The sequence below is a fragment of the Prionailurus bengalensis genome, chromosome D3 (assembly GCF_016509475.1).
Source record: "Prionailurus bengalensis isolate Pbe53 chromosome D3, Fcat_Pben_1.1_paternal_pri, whole genome shotgun sequence".
In the NCBI taxonomy this organism is placed as follows: Eukaryota; Metazoa; Chordata; class Mammalia; order Carnivora; family Felidae; genus Prionailurus; species Prionailurus bengalensis.
The window spans coordinates 880,870-906,794 of record NC_057356.1 but is presented as its reverse complement, the minus strand read 5'-3'; the positions used below and the strand labels follow the sequence as shown (position 1 = coordinate 906,794).

Genomic DNA, 25,925 nt, shown 5'->3' with positions numbered 1-25,925 from the left:
CAGCAGCGTCACCTGGGGCGCCCCAGAAACGCAGGTGGCCGTCCGCTCCAGACCTGACCTGCGGAGTCAGAGGCTCTGGGGCCAGCCCCGCGACCTGCACTTTAACAAGCCCTCCGGGGGGTCCCGACGTGTGCCGGGGTCCGCGGGCGGCTGCACGAAGTGCGCGAGGCCTCTGTCCCCGCCTCCGCCCTCTGACCACCTCACACACTTGGTGCCACCGTGTGGCCCAGAAGCCCCGTCCCTCGGACACCACCTGAGGCTGCGGCTGTGTGGTCCTGCACTTCCTGTCCTCAAGCAGAGGGGAGGCTATACCTCTTAGGTGATGGCCCCCGTGCGCCAAGCCCCCTGCAGCTGGATGAAGTGATGGAGGGCTCTGGTCAATACCACGGACGCGGGACTCTTCCCTGTCTGCTCTGAACACGCGGAAATGGTGGGTAGGCTGCTTAGGAGTTAAAAGCATCCGTGGAAAACCACAGTTAGTTCCCCACCGCTCAGAAGGAGCAGAAGCCTGGCGGCCGGAGTGGGGCTGGCGCCACAGGGGCAGGACCCTGAGCCTCCCGGAGGGCCGGGGACCGGGTGGGGGGCCTGGGGCCGGGCCGGGCGCCCCAACAGTGAACGGAAGCTGACACACCGGCTCCGACTGCCCCCCGGGATGCAGCCAGACACGGTGAGGGACGAAGCAGAGACCGGAGCCGGCGACTGTGTGACGGGGGGCGTCTTGGGACGAAACCCCAGCCACCCAGTTTTGAGCGGAGGCCTGGGGTGGGGGTGGGGGCAGGCACGCAGAAATCTGCGACTCCCGTCCAGGGACGAGTGAGCGCGAAGGTGGCGCTCCCGCGAAGGAGAGATCTCCACACAAATGTACAGAGCACACGCGGAAAATCCAGTTCCGGAAGAGTCACCTACCAGCCCAAGACGGGACTTCGGGAAAGAGAGAGAACGGGCAGGAAGGTCGTAAGCAGACCGCGAGGGCTGACCGCGAGGACTGTCGGAGCCGAAGGAAGGAGGGCCAGCGTCCATCGAGAGAGGAGAGGAGGTTACGAGTTCCGGCCAACGGTCACAGAACAGCCACGTGTGAGAAGCACCAGCGGAACACGGCGTAGACACGACACGCGCTCGCGGAGGTGAGAAACCACAGCTACGGAAGTGGCCTGCGGCGCCGTCTGGACACGGCCGGAGACACTGGTCCTTCACGGGGACGTGACTGAGCGGGGCACCCAGGAGGCATGGCCCAGCGGCGAAGGGACGGGAAGTGGGGGGGCCTGTGCGCGCCCGGCAGCACCCCGACGTGAGGGGGAGGCCTTCCCGCCAGCGGTCAAGGCGTTGGGGGGGGGGTGGTGAGGAGCCGCAGTCTGCTGTGTAAAGCAAGAAAGATGACGAAGATCCATCCCTCAGGGATTCAAGCCTTTGCTGCGGTCAGACAGCTTCTCGGACAGGCCAGACACGAAGGGGGACAGGGTGCTCACGAACGTCCTGCCTGCGAGGGGCCGCGTCTGCATCGCACGGTGCAGGCTAAGACCAGCTGGAAGACCAGGAACGCCGTGGAAAACACGGGCAGCGGCCGGAGCGTTCGTGCTCGTTAGCAACTGCAAAGACGCAAAGTCAGTCAACACAGACGCTCCCTTCGTGTCTGCCTCGTTTGCCACAGGTAAAAATTACTCACTCAGATCCCGGGGCCCCGTAAGACCCGGGCAGCTGTCTCTCGCACGCACCGCTGGTGAGAGTTCACACGCACTCACACGCACTCACGCACACAGAGCAGCGGGGCGCAGGGAGGGAGATCTGGCAAGTTCCACAAAAGCCATGGAAACACGCAGTCCGTCTGGCTCAGCAGGTCCAACTCTAGACAGTCCTCCGGAGGGAGCCGTGACCGGAAGGCGCACACGGGGACGCGGACCAGCGTGTGGCACAGAGCAGCGAGCCGGTGGCCGTGGACGGGGGCGTGAAGCCCGGTGGGCGCCGTCCTGACCCGCGGCCCCGGGAACGCCCCCCGCTAGTGCAAGGCACGGGGCCACGTCATGGGTGTGCGAGGGCACGTGGGGACGACGCTCCCACGTGTGCGACACGGGTCCGACGGGAATCACCCGGACTGCGGTCCGGTTTGCCCACCGCGGCGTTTCCTCTGATAAAAGCTGCTTTTACGCAGGAGAGGAGAGGGTGTTCCGAAACGCCTGCACAAACACGGGCACTCACTGCCTGTCTGTTGTCTCAGGCACAAAGCCCCCCGGCCCTGACTTAGGGTCACATCACGCCTGGGACAGATGGGGAAACGGAGGTTCGGAGACAGGCCTGGCCAATGCACACAAGTCTCGAGGGGTCTTCCAGAATCCCCGTGTGAGCAGGGGGGCTTTTCCACAAACATGTTCAAGAGGACGGGGCGTCCCCCCGCCTGGAGGCCTGCTCCCTCCGTCCAGGGGGACCTTGCCCTGTGGGCTGCTGGGCATTGGGGGTGCGTCCCCCCAGGACCACTACCTTGTCAGGCAGACCCGCCCACTTGTAACTAGAAGAAGCCCTTCCTGAAGGCGGCGGGACGGGCACCTCACCGCCCGCCCTCCCCTCTGCCCGCTGCCCCCTGGGGAAGGTCTAGGACTGGCCTGGAGACACTCTGCAGCCCTGTGATGCCTGACGGCAGAGCCCCCTGCCCCGAGCGTGGATGGCGTGGGCACACCTCCCTGGCGCCCCCCACTGGGAGACACAGGAGCTCAGATAAATGCCCCGCGGGAAGACGAGGGAACACCCGCCCCCCCAGCCCCCAGACGGTTAACGCCACCGCACCCCTCAAAGGGCCGGGCTTTGAAGGCGCACTGACGGCCCCCAGGGCTGAGGGGGCTTCCCTGTAACACCCTGGAGAAGTGGCGAGTCTGAGAGTTTCAAAACAGCGAAGCAAACGATTTCTGATTTCTGTTCCGCAGGAGGCTTTCCCAACCCAGACCCAGGCCGCTGGATTCCGTCTTGACCTTTATTAACCAGATGGATGCGAAGGATTCATTTCCCCCTAATGGGCTCTCGCACTCTCCTCGTTAGGGGAAGAGCAGTCGGCATTTTTACAGTCACAGAAATGTAACTTGGCCCCGGGACCCCAGAATTACTCCTCTAAGCGGGCGGAACCGATGACACGTGCTGCACAGCCACCCGTGCCGAGGACAGATCGGAAACAGCCGCGGCTGCGAGGTCCACCTGTGCGGGAAAGGCAGCAGAAAGGCCACGGGGCCACGGGGCCGCCTGCGGTCTCTGCCACGAGGGCCATGCTCCCGCCCCAGGGCCTTTGCACTTGCTGCCCCTCGGCTGGGAATGCCCTTCCCCGTAGCCGCACGGCTCGCTTCCTCTCCGCCTTTACGCCCGCTCGGACGTGGCCTCCCTTCCCTGATTGTCCTGTATAAAATGACAAGCCCCCATCCCTTCCCCGTGCATGGTGTTCTATGGGTGCCACATGCTGTCCCCGTTTACGACCCGTGCGTGCTCTGTCCCCTGAGGAGCCCCCAGCCTCTAGCGCGGCATGGCAGACACCCGCGAGAAGTTGCTCAACAAACGAAACGCTTGCTTTCTCTGCCATGCCCCCCACCCCGGGCTCCAGCGTCTAGCACGTCACAGGGAGGCCCGCCCTCCCCTCCCCTCCCGGAGGCCTCCTGTGCCCACTCTACAGATGCACCGGCGCTTACACCGGGTTGCGCACAGCAAGGAACGAGGCAGCCACGGCCCCTGACTATTCCAGCGGGTCGGGGGGCGGGAGGCATCGGTGGGAGGCGGTGGGCAGAGCCAGATCGTGTGAGGAAGAAAGCACCGAGGGGCCGAGACCAGCGTCCAGAAGCAGCAGGGGCTGGAAGGACTCCCCGCAGAGAGGGGCCAGCCTGGCTCGGCCACGGAAGGGGAGGGTGGATGGGGGCACGTGGGGAGGGGTGCTGAGGGTCACGGGAGGGAGTTTGGGCTCGGTCCTCAGGGTGAGGGGGGCCCCGGGGCCCCCTGGGCTTCTGAATGGAGCAGATAAGAAGGGGGACGGGGCGAGGCCAGGTCGGATGCGGGGCGCCAGGCAGCTGCCACAGACCCCCCCCCCCCCTCCTCAGGCCCCCAGCACCTCCACGGGGACAGACCTCTCCCTCCCCCCAGCCGTCAGCACCTCTGCAGGCACAGACCGCCCCAGCCACCGGCCTGTCCACGGTGGACGTCTGCTCTGGGGATACGGACGGAGGGCACCTGGTCACCCTGCGCCGGTCTCTGGCCCACGGTGGGTGGGTTTGTGGGGAGACCCTGCTCTGAGGTCTGGGACCGGCAGGCCCCTGGCCGGCGACAGGTGTAGGTGCAGGCGTAGGGCGTGACCCTGGTCCCAGCACCGGGCCTCCCCGCTGGCCCCCTTTCACGTTCCGTCCTCCCCTCTCATGTTCCCAGTGCCCCTCGTCTTGCTGGGACATCTCTGTGTCCTGGCAAGCTACCCGAACCCCGTCGGTGATGAAAGTAACAACACGGATAAACGTGCGCGTCCACACTGGTGCCTGCCGCGCACCTGCACCCCGATCTACGCCCATAGTTACCTCGTCCCCTCCCGCAGCGGACCGCACCCCCCCCGCCCCCGCGTCTGCCCGAGTCCTCCCCGCACAGGCGGGACCCTGCCCAGCCCCCACTTTACAGAGCGGACACCGGGGACGTTGGGGTCCCAGCCACGGTCACGGGGCCGGGGGGCCAAGCACAGAGGCTTCTCCCATCGCCACAGAGGCTCCTGTCTTCCTGCCACGGTAACGCCCACCTGCGACGCCCTCTGGGCGTCACCACCAGTGAGAAGCCACCCAGGTGAGACCGTCCCCGTCCCTCCTCCGCCATCTGAGCGTCAAAACCAGCAGTGGCTGCCGGCAGTTTCGGGGGGGCATGTCTCGCCCACGGGACTGGGGGTCTCCCAGGCTCCACCACCCACCGTGCCCTTGTGTTTACCAAGCCTGCACCCCGCTTCTGGATGCCCCCTCCCTGCGGGCACTCACCACACGGGCCCAACACGCCCTCCGGCCTCTGCGGGCGACCTGTTCCCGGCCGGGCGTCCCCGTGCCCCGGCCACCTTGCTGTGTGGTGCTCTGTCCTCTGGGACAGTCCCCTCACGGGACTCTCCTCCTTTCCTGTTCTCTGACCTGCCTAATTCCCAGGGGGGACATCCCGTGCTGGTGTCCGAGACCCCGTGCGGTGACATCCAGGGACAGTGCTTCCCGCCCTCGTGCTGAGTTCTTGCTCAGACGGGCCGGCCTCCCGGGGCCACTGTCCGTGCAGAACCTGGCTCCTGGCCTCTGGGGACCCCACCCTCAGGAGAACGCAGTCGCACTGCTGGGGGGAACCTGGCCTGCTCCCCCCCCCGCCCCCCCGTCTCTCTGGGGGTATGGTTGTCTCCCCTCCCCGGCCCCTGTGGGCCCCTGAGCCTGTTTGTCCCTCCCTGTCCCGTCCCCCAGCCCACCTTCCACCCAACCCAACCAGCCCCGCTGAAGCCAGGGTTCAGCCCCTGCCCGGGCCTCCTCCGGCCTCAGGCTGACATCTTCTGCCTGCCCCGCTGGGCTTGTGGGGCTCCCCTCTGCCCCCCGGGAGGACCCCGGAGGGACTGCTCTGAGCCTGGAGGTCCCCAAGGCTGCGGGAAGCCTCTCCCTGAACCAGATTCGGGAATCGTGTGCAAAAGTTTGGGGTCCGTTGATCAGCACAGCTGAGAACAGTCGAAGGTGGAAGAACCCACCACGTTAACCTCCGGGTTCCATTCTTAACACGTGTGACTGAAGGTCGAGTGTACGTTTTTTATTCAAAATTGGACCGTGTCAGGGAATTAAATACAGATGCAAACGATCCCGAAATGCTTCCGAGAACTTGAGATTTGGTGTAAGTTTAATTTATTAGATACACTAGCGTTTTTTAAGCACCTGGGGGAATTTCCGCTGTGATATCAGGCATTCCAAGCGCTTAAAGGGAAAAGTAAATACGTTATATTTATAAGTGTCATTTTAAAAGGTTCAAGGGAATTTAATTAACTAAAGGCAGAGAGAGAACTGATTGTTGTTTAATGGCATTCAATCCGTTCAACCCGAGTTAATCAAACATTAATCAAAGAAAACAGGGAGGTGAGTGCTCTCTCTAATCTCAATCGATTAGACTTATAACCATAATGATATGAGCCCCCAGGTTTAACTTAAAAGCTTAAGGCAAATAGGTTTTGAAAAGTATAATTTCAATAAACCGTGTAGAAAATTTTTAAAACTCGCCTGAAATCATCCCTGTGAATAAAGGTTCCACACATAAAAGTAAACAACCCAGAATCCCAAACCAACCAGAGCTCAGCTCAGCCCAGCTACCGAGCCCACCGAGCCCCCGCCGGGACATCCCAGCCCTGCTCCTGGGCGCGGGGTGCTCGGCAGAGCGGGGGACACGTATGCAGGCGCGCCAGGCGGGCTCGGGGCCCCAAAGCGGCAGGCCGGCCGGGGGCCGGTTCCCAGAGCAGGCGCCCTGGGCAAGCAGCGTCCGCAGCCCCGAGAATGTGCTGGAAATGCAGATTCCTGGGCCCTGTCTCGCCCTATGGAGTCCAAATCCTGGGGGTGGAGCCCAGGGGTCTGTATTGTTTTTTTTTTTTTTTTTAATTTTTTTTTTAACGTTTATTTATTTTTGAGACAGAGAGAGAGCATGAACGGGGGAGGGGCAGAGACAGAGGGAGACACAGAATCTGAAGCAGGCTTCAGGCTCTGAGCTGTCAGCACAGAGCCCGACGCGGGGCTCGAACTCACAGACCGTGAGATCATGACCTGAGCCGAAGTCGGACGCTTAACCGACCGAGCCACCCAGGCGCCCCCAGGGGTCTGTGTTTTAAGGAAACCTCTAGAAGATTCAGGTCAGAAAACCGCAGCCTGGGAACCTGGCCCTGCCCTCGGCCTGCCAGCCAGGCGAGCTCCCAGACAGAAGTTTACTGCAGCGCGGCCAGCGGGGCTGTGACTTCAGGGTGCCATTCAGTGAGCCCCGAGGCGGGGTCCCACCGGAGAGGACCCCATTCCCGAGCCACCTGAGCGGAAGCACTCCACAGCTCGGACCCAGGGCCACGGGAGCCAGAAACCCCGGAGGAAGGTGGAGGCGCACGTGTCACGGGCAGGGAGGGCCGGGGACGGAACCCCAGGTGCGCGTGGGCCACGGGGGAGCAGAGGCCGGGTCACGACCGGGCAGCTGGCACTCGGGGCCCAAACCCCGCACCCTGGAAGCGGGCTGGCTGTCAGGAGTGGCCCTGGAAAGCCGGCCCAGCCCCACCGGGAACAAAGCCCTGCACGTCAGCCTTCGAATGCGCCCTCTGCTCCGAATCAAAACCCAATTTTATTTTATTTTTTTCAGACTAAAACGAGGCGCTGAACAACTTTTTCCCCACCGGACTTTTCAAAAGCCAACACAGCAGGGAAGCCACTTTGGCAGAGGAGGCCACGGCCCCACGAGGGCCCAGTGGTGGGGCGGGGCCGGCCTCTGGGAACCCCCCACTCCAGGCCACCACCCTGCCCGCCCACGGCCCCTCCATCCAACGGAACCTCCCCACCCTCCCAGCTGCTCAGGCCCGAGGACTAGCGGGAGACTGTCCCGGAGCCCCCACCCCCAGCAAGCCCTGCGTGCGCTCCCTCGAGAATGTACCCGGACGACACAGGATCTCACCGTCCCCTCCCCGGTCCAAGCCTCACCTCCCTGCGTTATCCCAGAAGCCCTGGCCTCCCTGCTCCGGCCCTCACTCGCTCCACCCCGGAGTCGCAGGGGAATCCCTGAAACGTGGAAGCCAAGCCTCTACCCAGAGCCTCCCGTGCCTCTGGGCTCCCTCAGAGCAGAAGCCAGACTGCTCTCCCTCCCCCGTCGCCCCTCGGCTGCACCTGTGTCACATCTGGAGCGCATCAGGCACGACCCTGCCCCAGGGCCTTTGCATCTGCCACGCCCTCTGCTTGGAACACCCCTTCCCCTGATCATCCACAGCTCCCTCACGGCACCAAGAGGTCTTTCCACAGACATCCCTTCTGACCGGGGCGGGGGGTGGGTTCCTGACTGATGTCTTTAAAACTGCCCCCTCCCTGCTCTCCTGCCCCTCCCCTGCACTCCTACCCCCTCCCCTGCTCTTCCTGCCCTTCTCCTGCTCTCCTGACCCTCCCCTGCACTCCTGCCCCCTCTCCTGCTCTCCTGCCCCTCCCCTACAACTCCTGCCCCCACCCCTGCTCTCCTGCCCCTCCCCTGCTCTCCTGCCCCTCCCCTGCACTCCTGCCCCCTCCCCTGCACTCCTGCCCCCTCCCCTGCTCTCCTGCCCCTCCCCTGCACTCCTGCCCCCTCTCCTGCTCTCCTGCCCCTCCCCTGCAACTCCTGCCCCCTCCCCTGCACTCCTGCCCCTCCCCTGCTCTCCTGCCCCCTCCCCTGCTCTCCTGCCCCTCCCCTGCACTCCTGCCCCTCCCTGCTTCCTTTCTACCTTTGGCGCCTCTCGCCAAATGACACACTTCTCTTCTCGCCTCCTCCCTGGAAAGTGAGCCGCAGAAAAGCAGGATCTGTTCCATCTGTTGGTTCCCTCTGGAGCTGTAGGTTTGGCATACAGCCGGCGCTCACAGCGCACGGTAAATGAGGCCCAGCTCCCTGCAGGAAACTCGGGCTCTGGGGAAGGGGCTGGGAGGGTCTCTGGCTGGGAACTCGCTGTCTGAGCACATGGGATCTCCAAAGCCACACAGATGCGTCGTGTTCTGGTTCTGGCCGTTCACACTCTTCCACATCCTGCCCAGGGTGCTGTCCCCAAGGGGACGTGTGCCCCCAGCCACCGACATTCCCCAAAGCACTGGACGACGAAGCGCCCTCCCACCGAGGCTAGGTCGGCCCTGAGCTTTGGGCATCCAGGAGGGAATGAATGAGCTCTGCTACCTCAGAGTCCCTGACCTGCAACCAAGATTCTTCCAGAACTTTCCATCAGTTCTTCAAGCTGCCAGACAAGGAAGTTTGAAAGCAGAGGGGCCACTGGGGTGCGGGGAAGAGGGTGGCAGGGCCGGGGGCCAAGCCTCACGGATCTCAGTCACTCCCCAGGGCAGCTCGGGGCCTCCCTCGGGGGCTCCCCTGCCCGTGCAGCCCCATGTCCTCCCCAGTCCGCAGGGCCTTTGCACAAACTGCCTCCACGCCCACCGGGAACAGCCATGGTGGCCTCAGGTGCCCACGACCCGCATCTGCACCCCTGCCTCCCACATCCAACCAAGACAAGCACAGAACCGGGTGCAGGGCACGCAGGAAAGCTCGGGGGCGGGTGTCCCGTCGTGGACACTGGGGTCCCTGTGCCGAAGGACCAGCTTCTGACGTTTCCAAGCACGCGTCAGTGCCGCACGTTCAGCGGCAACAAGTGACTTGGCAAACGAAACCAACACGAAATACCGTCCTTTGCTGTCGCGTTCGACAGGCGCCCCGTTCCTCAGTCCCGCGCCACTGTGGGTTCTCGCGACGACTCCCGGTTTGGGGCCTTACGTCCCACGGACCCGTAACCACCAGCGCGTGGCCCGGCCAGCCCCACCGCCAGCAGCCCTGCACCCCCGTTCCCAGGGCAGCCCCGCACACCTACCCTCATGCCCAGCTCGATGTTCTCTCCACCATACACCTCCATGCCCGGGTCCAGCAGGCCGATGTCCCCAAAGTACTCCCGGTCCACCACGAACGAGCAGCCAATCATGGCGGGGGTCCTGGTGGGGAGCAGAGACGGCACGTGAGCAGGTCACAGGTGCGTCATCCTGAGCCCCTGGCGGCCCGGAGCCAGGAGGGCCCAGGACACGGGCCGGCCCCCCACGGGGTTGTCTTTGCATCCTTCAGAGCCTAGTGAAGCACCCGGCACAGACCAAATCCAAACGCTAATTGAAGAACATCAACGGGCGACAGAAACCAGCACTCACCTCAGGCAAGTTAGTGCAGGGAATTTTAAAGAAACCAGTTTTCTCAGTGAGTTGTCTGGTCGCCTGAACGTCCCCAGGCTTGAGTCACTTGCCTGTCTCCTTCATCATGTTGTCCTATCTGTACACTAGGAGTCGGGGCTGCAACAGGCAGTTGCCTAGGTTGTGCACTGCTCCACTCGATGGAACCTCACTGATATCAGACTCTCTCTAAATGACATACCTTGAAGTTGTAGAGTGTGCAACCTGTGCAGCTGTAGACCACAGACTGCCATCTGTTCCATTGTTTCTGTAATTACTTACACCTACACGTTCAAAAAAACGTCAGTAAACGTTGCCTCGTCTTAAGAAACTGTGTCTGTGAAATCACGCGTCTATGTGCTAGCTGTATTTTTTCTACCCACAACAGCAGGTCCCTGGGAAGTGGCCTCACAGGTCACAATGACCCAAAGCGGTGGCGAGTAAGAGGACAGTGTCACTGTGGACAGTATCACACGTTCGGTTCTTCACGCACGCACCATTCATTCCTTCATTCAGTCGTGAACTTAGGACCCAGTGTGTGTGTTCTAGGTGGCGAGGATACAAAGACAAACAGAAAACGTATCTGTAACAAGAAACAGGTCCAGATGCTGTTAGGAACCAAGACCTTTTAAGCTTTTGACGAAGGATTGGTCTCAAACAAAGACAAGGACGGTCTGCTTGCAGGCTGAGCAACTGGAGCCTTCTGAACCCTAAACAGAGCCAGCAGAGGGTTCCGGTTGTCCTCGAAGGGCCCCAGGCCGCTCTGGCGCCGGGGTGGGGCCGCCCCGTCCCTGCTGTTCCTGCAGGAGCACATCCCCCTTCGGCAAAAACAACACCAAAACTTGGTCTCGGTCACAATTTAAAAGAAGCACTTCTGCTCAGTGACTGGGAAGTCAGGAGTCAATGCCTGTCAGTCGTCCCAGAATAACAGGGGCATTAAAGAAACGACTGTCCCTTGATTTGTGCAAACATTCAATTTGTCCTATCATTAGATCTTGGTCACAAATCTAACGGCAACGAAATTTTAATGCTGCCTTTGGCTTTTAATAGCAAGCGTGTGACGGGCTGCGCTCACCAACGTGCAGAGTCATTTCTCCCGTTTTCTCAACAGCCGTGGAAAGCTCAGGGCGCTCTCTGGTGAATCCAAAGCGCCAAATTCCCTGCCAAGTCTATTATAGCCGGTAACGATTTGTTATCCTTGCTCAGAGTTCCAAAATAGACTTAAGATAAACTCACAAGGTGACGGGAGCAGAATCCGTGGGCGTGGAGTTTACCCGCACGCGAGATTCTGCTGTGATTACGGAACGCGGCGAGGCTCGGGATGCTCTGGCTGAGGGGCTCCCGGGTTTCGGGGGACGTCGTGGGGCGTCCTCGCATCGGGGTCGTCCTGTGGCGCACGCGGTCGTGCCCAGGGACTCCCCCGGGAGAGGTAACAGACATACAGGTGCACACGTCTGCAGCAGACACACGGACACACACGGACATCCACGCCCCTGAGCCGTGAAACTCTGGAGCCCCAGCAAGGGGGGGCTGATACAATGAGGATCCCAATGCGCCCTCCAGCCTCCAGGAGACCGACAGGGGTCAAGGCGAGCCAGCGTGCCCCCGCACCTTGAACAGCATGTGCTCACGGGCTCGGCCAGGCAACGAGCACCCGTCGCGCCGGGCACACGCTCGCTGGGCGAGCACAGGCAACTGGGAAGTGCGCCACGGGCTGCGACGGGGCAGCGACTGGGAGCCACTGTGCATGCATCTGGCACTGAGGGCAGGCAACGTGACGCTGGGCGGTCTGTGGGGACACTGGACGCTGTGCCCTGAATCGGCGCTCTCAGAGGAGTCTGAGGCAACGGCTAGAGCGCCAGAGATGCCCACGCGCTCCGAGAGGCGGTGGGGGGCAGTGGGGACGGCACAGGCGTGTGCAGCGAGCACCCAGCCCGGCTTGGAGCCGCCGGCCGTGTGGCCTCAGGCCCGCTGCCCACCGCCCCATGCTCAGCCTCTCTGCCCGCGCCCCTGCGGAACCCGATCCGCACGAAGCCGTGTCGTGGCCGAAAGGAGCTCGGCCTGGAGGCCGTCAGCCTGGGGGCTGGAGTGGGCTCGGGGGACGGGACGGGACCCAGTGACCGAGCCTGTGGCCGTGGGGAGCACCCAGCACCCCGGAAGCTCCTCTCCGGAGACCAGCAGAAAAGTCAGACAGGGAACGGCTACTGTTCCTCCCGTGTAACTAGAGAAGCGACCACGCGTGTGCGGTGACGTGCATCTGTGTGTGTCTGCACACTTACGCGTGTGTGCGTCTGTGGGCACTTGTGCCAGTGAGAATGTGTGCACAGGTGTGCATGAGTGTGCAAGCATCTGTGCACTCCCGTGGCTGCGTGGTTTTGTGTGCACAGGTGTGTGCATATGGATGTGTGTGCGTGCAGTTGCGTGTGCATGTCGGGGTGTGCGTGAACGGAGGGGGTATGTGTGTGTGTGCTCCTGTGCAGGTGTGTGTATACTGTGTGCGTGCAGGTATGTGTGTGTGCAGCCGGGAGTGCATACCTGTGTGCTGGTGTGTGTGTGTGTGTGTGTGTGTGTGTGTGTGTAAGTATGTGTGAGAGGGTGCTTGTGTGTGTGTGCGGGATTCGGGCCCTCGCCTCCGCACCCCTGACTGTGGGAGGGGCAGGGGGCTGCGAGTGGCCCCCCAGCCCTGCCCTAAGCTCCCTCCACGAGCTGGAAGCCGGCCGACACCCGCAGGGCCCTCACCGTCCCCCAGACACACGGGTGGGACTCTGGACGGGTCCTGGGGACGGGAGGCCCCGCCCCGCGCAGGGGTGCAGGGGCGCAGGGGCTCAGGGCCTGGGACGCGGGCGGGCTCCAGCACCGGGGCGTGTGCACAAGTCTCCCCCAGAAGCCCAAGCCTTACAATTTCCATCCCTTCTTCTCTCTCCCTCGAGCTTCGAGGGTGAGGAGCGGCAAGAAAATTCCTAAAGTAAACCTCGAACACCAGTCCCTCGGGCGCAGAGTAAATTCCCGGCACGGCTTTCGACGTGGACGTGCGAGCTGCGTGCTTCGGAGGGGCAGTGGCTCTTCCGGCCAGGACGCGGGAGGCGACAGACCAGCCCGGACCGGCCGCCAGGCCCGTGGAAGCCAGCTCTCTGGTCCGGTCCGCGGTGAGGGGCGCCTCCCGCAGGCAGCAGGCCGTGCGCGCTTACCCGGAGGGCCTGCCAAGCGGGAGGGCCCGAGGGCGTCCTCCCGGTGGGGACCGGGACGAGGCACCAAGGACCTCGAGGCTGCTCGCCTGCACTCCGCGCCTGCGGGCCCCGAGGTTCCGTGTCCGCGTGCGCCCTCCTTCCGTGAATCCGTACTCCGGTGCGTGAGGCCAGTCGTTCCAGAACCCGGGGGACCCGCCCGACCCTCCGTCACCGGCCTGAGCCAAAGGCCCTGGCCCCTGACCTCCAGAGAACATCACCCCGAGTCCCCAGTTCAGAGCCGCTGTCCAGCACCCCCGGGAAGCCGGTCATTTCTCCTCTCCTGACGGCGCCTCCCTGGACGGTCCTGTGAGCCGCGTCACACAGCGTGGCCGCTTCCGTGTCCAGCGTCTCTGGCTCCGCCCAGGGGCCCGAAGTTCCACGGTGCCGTCACTCGTAGGACAGCTTGTCCCGTTCACTCCGGGACGCGTTCCGGCAGCTGGGCAGACACCAGCGGGTTTATCTGTCACACCTGATGACACCTGGGGCGTTTCCGTCCCTGAGAACGACGGGGCGGCTGTATGCGTTCGCGAGAGTCTCTGCGTGGACACGGGCTCTGGTTCCTTCCCGGCGGACGGCAAGACGTGCTTTCTACCTTTGTGGAAAACCGCCGATGGCCTTCCGAGCTTTGGCCAACTCACTCTGCCTGCAGCCTCTCATGGGTGTCCCGCGGGCCCCGCGCCCTCCCCCACGCCCAGCTGGCGCCTCTTCTCACGCCGGTTCCTCGGCTTCCCTCCTGACCCCCCGACGGGGTGAGCATGCTGGCCACACCCACCTCCGCTTGTGGAGAATCTGTTTAAAGCTTCACCTGGAGTTTGACCTCGGGCGTCCAAAGCTCTCAGGTGGTGCTAGGCAGGAGCCGAGTTCGACAAGACACCGTCTGGCCAGAAAATCCCGCTTCTGGGCAGCCCAGGGGGTCCAGGGGCTGCCAGACCTTGGGGTCTCTGAGTCCTGAAATGCGAAACGCTAGGCCCCTCTTCTGCTCCTAGCTGGGGAACGCCTAGTACGTTGTGAACGAAGAAAAGTAACTTTCACGCCGCTCTTCCTGGCTCCCGGCCCGTCGGTCGGCTTCTGGCTGCGTGGATGGCTCTGGGCCCGGTTTTGACGGCAAAGGCTCCAGAGCCCCAGCTCCAGCTCCCAGGAGCGTCGAGGGCCCGTCTCTGAGAAGCGGCCGTGGGGACAGAGCCGGGCCCCAGGCCCCGAGGGGACTGCTGCTCCGCGTCCGGGGACCCTTCGTACGGGGCGCCCCTCCGTGCTGGCGGTGTTGTTTTCCTCAAGTCAGGGAGGTCGGGGCTCGGGCCAAGCTGTCCATCCCTGGCGTCCGCTGACTTCACTGCTGGACGTCCAGGCCGTGCGGGGGCCTGACTTAGCGCCCGTGGCTCTTTGCCAGCAGGGGGTGGGGGCCCGGAAGCCCCCACAAGACCCTCCCGAGGGAGAGAGAGCTTCCGAAGGCACAATGACACGTGGTCTCGGCCACTCCCACGCAGTGACCCGTTGCAGCAGGATTTCGGCAGGGACGCGCCAGCTTGGACAGACAGGAAGAGGGACGGTTCCCAGCCCCTGAAACCTCAGACCCCTGTGGGAGGTCTGCAGAGGCTCCGGGGGGTCAGGGGGTCCTGAGATGGACATTCGTCCCAGGAAACAGGCCCCACGGCTGCGTCCCCAGGACCTGGTCACGGAGCGCGGATTCCCAGGGGCTCAGCACCCCGCGGTCGATGCTGCAAACATGAGCCAGCGCGAGCAGGTGGCGGAGGGCCTGGGGGTGATGGGGAGCGAGGGACTGGGGCCTCTGGAGGCCCACGCCTGTCTACACGGGGCCCCATCCCGGCTGCGGCCAATGTCGCCTCGCGAGAGCGTGAGCCTTCCCACCTGCCGAAAGGTGCTGGATTTGTGTATCTCGGGCAAAAATCTCTCTGCCTTCACGTCTGGGAGCCGGCCTGAATACGTGCACACATTTGAGGACAACTGTGGGCTCTCCGTCTGAAGCCCTGTCTGCAGAAACCGGTGACTTCTGCGCAGCCACGCTGCCCGGCTCCTCCCGTCTCCCTCCAGGCTTCTCGGTCCCTGGTGCCCCGTCCCCTGTCCGTGTCTGCCTTCTCCCCCACGGGCTCCTCCTCTCCGCTCGTCTGCTCGGTCTCCCTCCTCCTGTCCCCACCTGACCCGGCCGCCACTCAGGCCACGTGCCGGGGGGTCAGCCCCCAGGCCCCCGAGGCCCGCCCAGAGCACCTGCCCCCGGCAGCCCCCACACCCACCGCGTCCCGGTCCCGGCTCACCTGATGGGCGCCGCCTCGTCACCGCGGTCCAGCCAGTCCTGGGGGGGGATGATGTACATGCACCACAGGCCCCAGTTGTAGCCGTGGGCCGCGCTGGCATACTGCTGCACCTCGAACGTGTCGTACTTGATGTTGTCGATGGCGGGCAGGACGATGCGCCGGCGGTCCTCCTGGATCCGCGTGAGCGCGGGCTCGGCCCTGCGGGGGGGAGCCACGCGCCTGTGAGGAGGGGCGTGGGGGCGGGGACCCCCACCCTGTGCCCCAACGAGGGGCCCGGCGCCCACAGGCAGGGTGACATCAGGTGACCGCCGGCCCACGGAGCGCGGGTGCCACGGATTCCCCGTCACAAGTCTGGGGGTGGTGGGGCCGCGGACGTGCCCCGCCTGGGGTCCTGCCCTCCCCTTCCCGGGCTGCCCACAGCCAAGGACTGACACCAAGGACATAAAAACCATCTGGGCCCGGGATGCGACACCCCTGAAGGGCAGGCCTGGCTCCAGAGCCCCTGCAGGTCGGCTGGGCCAGCTGCCGGCCAGCCTTGAAGCTCGGCCACTCCCTCCACAGAACCCCACTCCCCGCCCTCCTTCCCTGCTCTTGCGGAAGATACATTCGCTCACAAACATGAACTGGAGGACCGAGTAAGGGCCATACCCTGCTCTAACAACGGAATACATTCATAGGCTTAAAAATAAATCCATGCCTCAGGGAACTTACGTTGGAGGGGACCAGAGAGGTTACCGGGTGCTTTAATGCAGTGCACAACCTACACAACAGCATGTGGCAGCTCCGACGGGGTCGGGGGCCAAGCATCAACATAGAAGTTACCGTATGTTAGAAGGTGACAGGTATCGCGTGGGAAGGACAGCAAGGCAAGGGTAACTTGGAGTTGCAGTTTTAAATAGGCGTCTGCGTAGGTTGCCCTGGGCAACGACCAGAAGGAGGTGGGCGGCCGGTGGGTGCCAGGGGGATGGGCGAGGGCACAGCCAGCACGGGAGCCCTGGGACGTGCGCCTGGGGAGCAGGCAGGTGGCTGGACTGGAGAAAGCGGGGGCAGCGTATGCGGCGAACCCAGAGAGCGGGGCACCAGGGGTGCTCGGGCGACCTCTCTGGGCAGCAGACTCTGCAGGGATCCCCGAGGATCCCCCTCGGAGGTGGCCCGTCCCTGCAAGGATGAGACGCCACCAGAGCCCAGCCTCTGGGCCGGAGTCCAGCTGTGGTCGTGGGCCGCCTGCTGCTGGGGGGCCGGGGCTGGCGCCGTCGGGAGGGACAGGAGGGCCCGGGGTGAGTCGTCTGGTCCCACCTGGTGACAGGTGCCGTGTGGCCTTCCTCCCACCCTTCTGATCAAGAGCCGGGTATTCAGCTGCCTTTTGGCTTTGCGAGGAGGACTAACTAATTAGTGTCAGCAAAGTGCCTCAGAGAAGCAAAGCCCTCTGCAAATGTCACGTCTGCTAACAAGGCAGGATCTGTGTGGAGGCGACCGTGGCGGGGAGGGCGGGCGGGGGGAACTATTTGCAGATGGATAGCTGGGTTTTGGGTTGTGGAAATTAAAGTCACACTGGTTTAAAGTCGCGTCTGATGTGACAGCTCCTGGCTCTCCCAAATGGCTCCTTGGGGGAGCTTGCGATGTAGCGGAGGGAGGAATGGCCACCGAGGACGGCTGTGCAGTGCACAACGCACACAGCACTGGGGAGCGGGCCTGGGTCGGGGGGAAGACGATAATCCGTAATTAACGGCAGAAGGTGATTACGCGTGGTGGGAGGAGGGCTGTCTCGTGAGCGTGGGAGAGCAGAGAGACGCGGGGGCCGGGAGGCTAAGTCCAGCAGAAGAGACTTACGTCTCTGTGAAACGCGTGCAGGGTCAGAACCACCCCTTGCCACAAACGCGTGGTCCTGGGGCAGCTGGGATGCTCCCGGAGAGCGGAAGGAAGAAGGTTCCACGGCCCGCGGGACGCCGAGCCCCTGCTGGAGCCAGCTGCTGCTGGCAGGAAAGCACGAGCTCGGAGACCCCGGGGCGCGAGGCCCTCCCAGACGGCTGGGGCCCCGGGAGCACGCACGGCAGGGCTTGTGCAGCTGAACCGCACAGGCTCAGGGCTTCATCCACCCCGCCGTCCTCGGTCGGCACATCCCCCCGTTTCCCTCCCGCGGGATCCCGGCGAATGTCTTACGTTGGCTTCGCGAAGCTTAAAAATATGCCTTGGGAGATTTGATATAAAAATCGTGAATTTTACGGGGCGTCTGGGTGGCTCGGACAGCAAAGCGTCCGACTCTTGATTTTGGCCCAGGTCATGATCTCACGGCTCACGAGTTTGAGCCCCACGTCGGGCTCTGTGCTGAGAGCTCGGAGCCTTCTTGGGATTCTCTCTCTCCCTCGCTCTCTGCCCCTCGCCTGCTCGCGTGTGCGCTCTGTCTCTCCCTCTCTCTCTCACAAAATAAATAAATAAGATAAACTTAAAAAAGAATCCTGAGTTTTACTTTTTATTGAAATGGGCACGCTGGCCACCCTGGGCTGACTTTTCCCTGCGGCCAGCCCCCCCCCCCCCCCCCCCCCCCCCCCCCCCCCCCCCCCCCCCCCCCCCCCCCCCCCCCCCCGCGGATCACTGAAGGACCCACCCGCTATGGTTTAACCTAAGGGTCTTGAGAGCAGAGCATCCTGCATGACAAGGGTGGCCCTAAATCCAATGACAGGGGCCCGCCTGTGAGACAGGATACAGACACACGCTAGGTGTGAGGACAGAAGAGACCAGAGGACGAGGCGGGACCCTCCCCGGGTGCCTCCTGGCGGTGAGACACCTTGTGTCCCAGGATCTGGAGTTGTGTCTGCCGTTTGAGCTGCCCGGGGGTTGCAGTCACTGTTTGGCAGCCCCAGGACACTGACACTTGGGGTCGGCCCTCCCTCTGCCCGTGGGCCACTCCCGACACACACGCTCCGTTGTCTAGAGCGTCCCCTCGCCTCCCAGGCAAGCACCCATCTGATCCGGAGGGTCTGGAGTCCGTTGCCGGCAGCGGCTTCCGCAGCCCGGACAACAATCCCCGCACCCCGGCCGCGCTCCAGGCTCCCGGCTCCCGGCTCGAGGACCAGGAGACAGGCACGCCTCCCCTGCCCCCGCCCCGCCCACGCCGTGTTGGCAAGCTGGACTTCTGACCCTGACTCTTGTTCCCTGACCTAGAACATTCCCCCTCTCCCAGCTACCATAAGGTCCTCACTCATCTGCGCAGGGCCCAGCCGCCAGACGAGAAGTTCACAGCCGGCACTTTCCAGAAAACTCTCAAGCACTTCCCGCTGCTCGGCCAAGACACCCACTGTGAGGACATTGGTGCACCACCTGCCTCGGGTCGGCGAGGTCTGGGCCACCCGCGGGTCCCCCCCGCTGTGGATAATTCACGGGACAACTGACGCCACTCCTAAGGCATCGCTGGCCGCCTCAGAGGTGGAGAAGGTGTCAGGGGGCCCAGGCTCCACGCCCGGCTCGCACGGGGACCCCTGGGTCGCACCCGAACACCCTAGGCCACGCAGACCCGCACTTCGTGCAGCTGGCCCGGAGGCCACGCTGAGCATCAGGCCTGCAGGGCAAGCACAGGCCCAGGGCCGGAGCCCGGCCGTCCCGCCGGGGTGCGGGGTGGAGGTCACACGTCTAAGTCCCTCCCTGGCCGAGTCCCCTGCAGGTGTCTGGGCTAGAGGCCCATTTCACCCTCTGCATGGTGACGAGAGGGTCCCACGGGGGATGAGAAACTGCTCCCAACTCGCGCCCGGTGCCTTGGGCAGCTAGCCTTGGACAGCACGTGCCCACAGCAAGTGCCCCAAAGCCGTGTGTGCTCCCGGATCCGAGCCCACACTGGCGTGCTCGTGCTGTGCCACCCTGCTGGCCAGTCCCGGTCCCTTCGGGGGCGAGGTGAGGGCACGCGACAGTCCTCACGTGCCAGCGTCCCGAGCCGTGCGCCCCACAGATCCCCTGGGCCACATCCGGATGCCGGGGGCCCCCAGGCTCATCCTCCCGGGCTCCTGAAGGGAGTCCCTACAGCCAGCACCGCCCCCTGCGCCCTGCCCTCACCAGCCCGTGCCGAACTCCACGTGGGCGTCGAAGAAGCCGACCACGGGGGCCGTGGCCGCCTTCCAGCCCTGCAGCCGGGCCCGGATCAAGCCTTCCCGCCGGCTGTTGCGAACGATCTTCACCAGGCCCGGGTATCTCCTGTTGACGTACTGGTCCAGACTGGTCTTGAGCTCCACTGCAGGGACACAGAGACGCCTCGTCGCACCCACACCTCGGGAAGGCTCTGAGATCGCCCCGGGTCGGCAGGGGCAGGCCGGGCCGCTGTGAGCCCCGGGCCCGTGGTTCGCTGCCGTCGAAGAAGGCCTGCCGTAGCGGGTTGTGACTCAAGGGGCTGGGGAGACCGCAGAGCCGCGAGACCCCAACCCATGTGGCTGGCGCTCCAGCAGGGGGACGATAAACAGAAGACGGCCAAACGGGATCGAATGGACAGAGGCGTGTGTCACCGGGACGGGAGGAAACAGGACCGATTCACTCAGCCGTGAGAGGGAGAAGTCCACAGATGGACGGATGGGGGATCACGGTGTGGTCATCCACACCGTGGAATATTCAGCCGCGGCCAGAGGGAAATCCTGACCCCTGCCACGACACGCATGAACCCCCAAGGACATGACACTCAGTGAAATAAGCCAGACAGAAAAGGCCAAACACCGCGTGACCCCACTTCTCCAAGGCCTCCAGGGTCGCCACATTCATAGAGGCAGAGGGTGGGGTGGGGGTGCCAGGGGTGGGGAGAGTGGAGGGGGTGAGTGTTCGGTGGGGACAGGGCTCCAGGGTGGGAGACGGAACGTTCTGGAGACGGATGGTGGGGAAGGCTGCACAACAGTGTGGGTGTGCTTCCTGCCCCTGAGCTGCACACTTGCTGTTTAGACGGTTAATTTTATGCTATGAGAGCTTCAGATCGATAAATTATTAAAAAATTGATGAAGGCACGGACAAAAAACAGGAATCGACTTGAGGAAACTCCCAAAGGTAACAACCTGCAGCAGGTTAGGGCCGCTAAGGGAAGAGAAGGGGGGCTGCCGCTGGCGGCTGGGCAGGGGCCACCCCCCACGCCTGGGCCCCGAAGACACCTGTCCCCCGCATCACCGACCCTACGGGACCCCCCAGGGAGGACAGCCGGTCCTTCCCGCCCCATCCTGCCTTTGGAGGGCTCTGGAGGCATCCCCCAAGCGTCCCCTCCGCAGCACAGAGGAGAGGCCACCATGATGCGCCCACGGGGACCTCAGTCTGGGGGCTGCCCGTGGCAGGCTCAGGCTTCTCGCTCTGCTCCCGCCCGGGGACCGGTGCCTGGCGGGTGTGGGAGGTGGACGGGGGCCCCGCCCGTGAGCCCCAGCCCTGCTTCTCTCCACAGACCCTCGCAGGAGCACAGGGCCCTGCACACACAAGGAGTGACAGGTGAACTCAGCCTGTTGGGCTTTTCTGGACAACGTCTGCGGGGAACGAACAGAGCCCTGAGTTCGAGTCCACCCAGAACCTGGAACGGGACCTTATTTGGAAAGAGGGTCTCTGTGGATCCTGAGATGAAACCCTCCTGGATTTGGGGTGGCCCTAACGCAAGGACAGGTGTCCTCCGAAGAGGAGAGGCCCCCAGCAGGGAGGCCACGTGAAGAACAGGCACAGGTGGGAGGGTCGCGTGAAGGGGCCCGCGGAGCCCGGAGAGGGGGCGGTGGGCAGGACGCTGGCCTGGCGCCTCCCGGGAGCGCGGCCCGAGCTCCTGCAGGCCATCGGCGAGCCTCGCAGGCCCCACTCACCGCTGTCACTGTTGTCGTCCACCAGGATGACCTCCTTGAGAAGCCGCGAGGGCGTGCGGTTGACCACGCTGTGCACGGAGCGCAGGATGACGGAGAGGGCCTCGTTGACGAAGATGAAGACCACAGAGATCTGGGGCAGGTCGGCGGTGTGGGTCACCTGTCTGCACCTGCGGGGGACACGGTTCACGGGTACCGGTCAGCGCGGGGCGCGCCCACCTGGCCGGGTCTAAATCTCACACCCAAGGGCAAGGCCGCGAGCGGGGACACCCGGCCTCCGGAAGACGACCGTCAGAAGGTGCACGTGCAGCTCCGAGCCTCAGCCCTGCACCGGGGTGATGCTCTGCAGGGGTGCAAACAGCTGCTGAGTTGCTGCGGACAAGGGGTCTGCAGGGACGGCCTTGTCGGGGCTGAAGGTCACAGTCTCGGCCACACATAAGAACAGAATAGCACAAGGGGGGGCACACACGGTTCTCCCCAGTGTCTTGTCTTGGAGGCTGGGGTGGAGTGGGGTCCCGGAGGTGGGGCGGGGTCCCGGGAGTGGGATGGGGTCCTGGGGTCCCAGCGGTGGGGTGGGGTCCCGGGGATGGGGCGGGGTCCTGGGGTCCCGGAGGTGGGGCGGGGTCCCGGGAGTGGGGTGGGATCCTGGGGCCCCGGGGGTGGGGTGGGGTCCCGGAGGTGGGGCGGGGTCCTGGGGTCCCGGGGAGGGCAAGCAACATTTCCTTCTTCCGTGTAACTGGATGACGCCCGTTTATGGGGAGCCTGAGAAGGCGAGGGGCTGTGATGTCATGAGCGTCGTGGAATAAAGTCACAAGGGGACAGAGGGAGACGAGCAGGAGCGCAGTGGAACCGTCAGAAACACGCTGACGGGAGAAAAGAGACAACAAAGTAAACAGGAAATAAACACGGGAAGAAGCCGGCCAAGTGCGTGTGCCTCCAAGCTTCGTGTAAATACACCCGGTCCCTCCTGATGGCAGAGGCCACTCAATTAAGGTGGACACACCCATGCTCCCACGCCCACACTCCACAGCCGCACACACACACACAACCCTGCTCCAAAGGGCCGACTTCCCTCCTGCACAGTAAGTGCGGCCGGGGTTCAGGCTGGAGCCACCAGCCTCTCCCGGGCCGGTGCAGGCCCAGCGCACGGCTGGAGGGACCGAGCTGTCTGTCGACGTCACGTGGACGCACCACAGGTGCACAGCCACGAGGATCCGTCACTCAGAAAAACGCCATCTGACGAGAAGCCTTCACCCCACTTCTCCTTGGAGGAGTGAGGGCGAAACGCACAACTTTCATGAACTCGCACGATGGGTCCAACACAAAAGACAGTTGAGGACGGAAATTCGTCTCGAGGGTGGCAGCTGGTGGCAGGAGGCATGGGGAATGGAGGCGCGCCGTGGGCTGAGAGGCCGGCCTCCCCGCACCTGCTCCCTGCCATTCACCGTCCTCCCGCGTGGTCTCCCTCACCTGTCTGCAGTTCGGGGTCCCCCACCGAGAGCAGGCTGCTTCTCTGCCCACAGCCCAAGAGCATGGAGCTGGGCCCACACGCACGAGTCCCTTGGCACAAGTCTGTGAACAAGTGGACGCCCTGCTCACGGGCCCTGACGTGTGAACGTCCCCTCCGTCCCAATTGAGTTCGTCCCGGCTGCTCCTAGGTGTGGGGGAAGCCAGGCCTGCTTTCTCTGCCTGTGCAGGGGATCTCTCAGGTGGCCACTAGGCCACGTGAGGCTGTCCGAAAGCAGTGTGCTTTCACAGACAAAGGGGAAGAGGTGGGGCCACTGGTGGGGACCCTGGGGGGTCTGAAGACTAGGCGGCCAGGGAGGAGCTGTGACCGACCCCGTGGTAAGTTCAGTTCTGCCTTGTCAACTTGGCCGTGTAACAAACACCACCGACCGAGGGACCAAAACCACAGGTATGTGCTCCTAACCATTTGAAGGTGGGAGCCCAGGTCCGGGGATAGGGGGGGTCCAGGTGCAGGTGTGGAGGGGGGTCCGGGCGCAAGTGTGGAGGGGGTCCGGGCGCAGGGGTGGAGGGGGGTCCGGGCGCAAGTGTGGAGGGGGTCCGGGCGCAGGGGTGGAGGGGGGTCCGGGCGCAGGTGTGGAGGGGGGTTGGGCTGCAGGGGTGGAGGGGGGTTGGGCTGCAGGTGTGGAGGGAGTTCTGGGTGCAGGTGTGGAGGGGGGTCCGGCTGCAGGGGTGGAGGGGGGTCCGGGTGCAGGGGAGGAGGGGGTCCAGGTGCAGGTGGGAGGGTGGTACAGGTGCAGGTGGGAGGGGGGTCCGGGTGCCGGTGTGGTGGGGGGTCCGGGTGCCGGTGTGGTGGGGGGTCCGGGTGCAGGTGTGGAGGGAGGTCCGGGTGCAGGTGTGGAGGGGGGTCCGGCTGCAGGTGTGGAGGGGGTTCTGGGCGCAGGTGTCGAGGGGGGTCCGGGCGCAGGTGTGGAGGGGGGTCCGGCTGCAGGTGTGGAGGGGGTTCTGGGTGCAGGTGTGGAGGGGGGTCCGGGTGCAGGTGGGAGGGGGGTCCGGGTGCAGGTGTGGTGGGGGGTCCGGGTGCAGGTGGGAGGGGGGTCCGGGTGCAGGTGTGGTGGGGGGTCCGGGTGCAGGTGTGGAGGGGGGTCCGGCTGCAGGTGTGGAGGGGGGTCCGGGTGCAGGTGTGGAGGGGGTCCGGGTGCAGGTGTGGAGGGGGTTCTGGGTGCAGGTGTGGAGGGGGGTCCGGGCGCAGGTGTGGAGGGGGGTCCGGGTGCAGGGGTGGAGGGGGTCCAGATGCAGGTGGGAGGGTGGTACAGGTGCAGGTGGGAGGGGGGTCCGGGTGCAGGTGTGGTGGGGGGTCCGGGTGCAGGTGTGGAGGGGGGTCCGGGTGCAGGTGTGGAGGGTGGTCCGGGTGCAGGTGTGGAGGGGGGTTCTGGGTGCAGGTGTCGAGGGGGGTCCGGGCGCAGGTGTGGAGGGGGGTCCGGGTGCAGGTGTGGAGGGGGTCCAGGTGCAGGTCCGGGTGCAGGTGGGAGGGGGGTCCAGGTGCAGGTGTGGAGGGGGTCCGGGTGCAGGTGTGGTGGGGGGTCCGGGTGCAGGTGTGGAGGGGGGTCCGGCTGCAGGTGTGGAGGGGGTTCTGGGTGCAGGTGTCGAGGGGGGTCCGGGCGCAGGTGTGGAGGGGGGTCCGGGTGCAGGTGTGGAGGGGGTCCAGGTGCAGGTCCGGGTGCAGGTGGGAGGGGGGTCCGGGCGCAGGTGTGGAGGGGGGTCCGGGCGCAGGTGTGGAGGGGGGTCCGGGCGCAGGTGTGGAGGGGGGTCCGGGCGCAGGTGTGGAGGGGGGTCCGGGCGCAGGTGTGGAGGGGGGTCCGGGCGCAGGTGTGGAGGGGGGTCCGGCCGCAGGTGTGGAGGGGGGTCCGGCCGCAGGTGTGGAGGGGGGTCCGGGCGCAGGTGTGGAGGGGGTTCCGGGCGCAGGGGTGGAGGGGGGTCCGGGCGCAGGGGTGGAGGGGGGTCCGGGCGCAGGTGTGGAGGGGTGTTGGGCTGCAGGGGTGGAGGGGGGTTGGGCTGCAGGGGTGGAGGGGGGTTGGGCTGCAGGTGTGGAGGGAGTTCTGGGTGCAGGTGTGGAGGGGGGTCCGGCTGCAGGGGTGGAGGGGGGTCCGGGTGCAGGTGGGAGGGTGGTACAGGTGCAGGTGGGAGGGGGGTCCGGGTGCAGGTGGGAGGGGGGTCCGGGTGCAGGTGTGGTGGGGGGTCCGGGTGCAGGTGTGGAGGGAGGTCCGGGTGCAGGTGTGGAGGGGGGTCCGGCTGCAGGTGTGGAGGGGGTTCTGGGCGCAGGTGTGGAGGGGGGTCCGGGCGCAGGTGTGGAGGGGGGTCCGGGTGCAGGTGTGGAGGGGGTCCAGGGGCAGGTCCGGGTGCAGGTGGGAGGGGGGTCCGGGTGCAGGTGGGAGGGGGGTCCGGGTGCAGGTGTGGTGGGGGGTCCGGGTGCAGGTGTGGACGGGGGTCCGGGCGCAGGTGTGGAGTGGGGTCCGGGCGCAGGTGTGGAGGGGGGTCCGGATTCAGGGGTGGAGGGGGGTCCGGGTGCAGGGGTGGAGGGGGGTCCGGGTGCAGGGGTGTAGGGGGTCCGGGTGCAGGTGGGAGGGTGGTACAGGTGCAGGTGGGAGGGGGGTCCGGGTGCAGGTGTGGAGGGGGGTCCGGGTGCATGTGTGGAGGGGGGTCCGGCTGCAGGTGTGGAGGGGGTTCTGGGCGCAGGTGTCGAGGGGGGTCTGGGCGCTGGTGTGGAGGGGGGTCCGGGTGCAGGTGTGGAGGGGGTCCAGGTGCAGGTCCGGGTGCAGGTGGGAGGGGGGTCCGGGTGCAGGTGGGAGGGGGGTCCGGGTGCAGGTGTGGTGGGGGGTCCGGGTGCAGGTGTGGTGGGGGGTCCGGGTGCAGGTGTGGAGGGGGGTCCGGCTGCAGGTGTGGAGGGGGTTCTGGGTGCAGGTGTGGAGGGGGGTCCGGGCGCAGGGGTGGAGGGGGGTCCGGGTGCAGGTGTGGTGGGGGGTCCGGGTGTGGCAGGGCTAGCTCCTCCCAGGCCTGCCCTGGGCCTATAGATGCCATCTTCCTGCCTTGTCCTCAGTGGTCCAGGCCCGGGTGTCTGTGTCCTGCTTTGCTCTCCCTGGGGACTCAGTCGGACGGGGCAGGCCCACTGGGGACCCCACTTCACCTCATCACCTCTGTAGGGTGCTGCCTCCACACATGGTCGCATCCTGCATTGCTGGGGGTCAGGGCTCCCCCGTGTGGGTTTGGGGGGACACAGCTCAG

General features: G+C 64.9%; 1 protein-coding gene across 1 annotated transcript in view; it reads right to left on the bottom strand.

The window, feature by feature from the left end:
- The window catches only part of GALNT9 (polypeptide N-acetylgalactosaminyltransferase 9), an 82,228-nt gene that overhangs the window by 18,026 nt on the left and 38,277 nt on the right, over nucleotides 1–25,925 (bottom strand). Inside the window, exons 3-6 of the mRNA XM_043557250.1 lie at nucleotides 21,183–21,349; nucleotides 19,432–19,606; nucleotides 15,388–15,585; nucleotides 9,548–9,665 (exon numbers count right to left, since the gene is read on the bottom strand). Coding sequence (XP_043413185.1) covers nucleotides 9,548–9,665; nucleotides 15,388–15,585; nucleotides 19,432–19,606; nucleotides 21,183–21,349 — 658 coding nt within the window. The remainder of the gene's footprint in view (nucleotides 1–9,547; nucleotides 9,666–15,387; nucleotides 15,586–19,431; nucleotides 19,607–21,182; nucleotides 21,350–25,925) is intronic.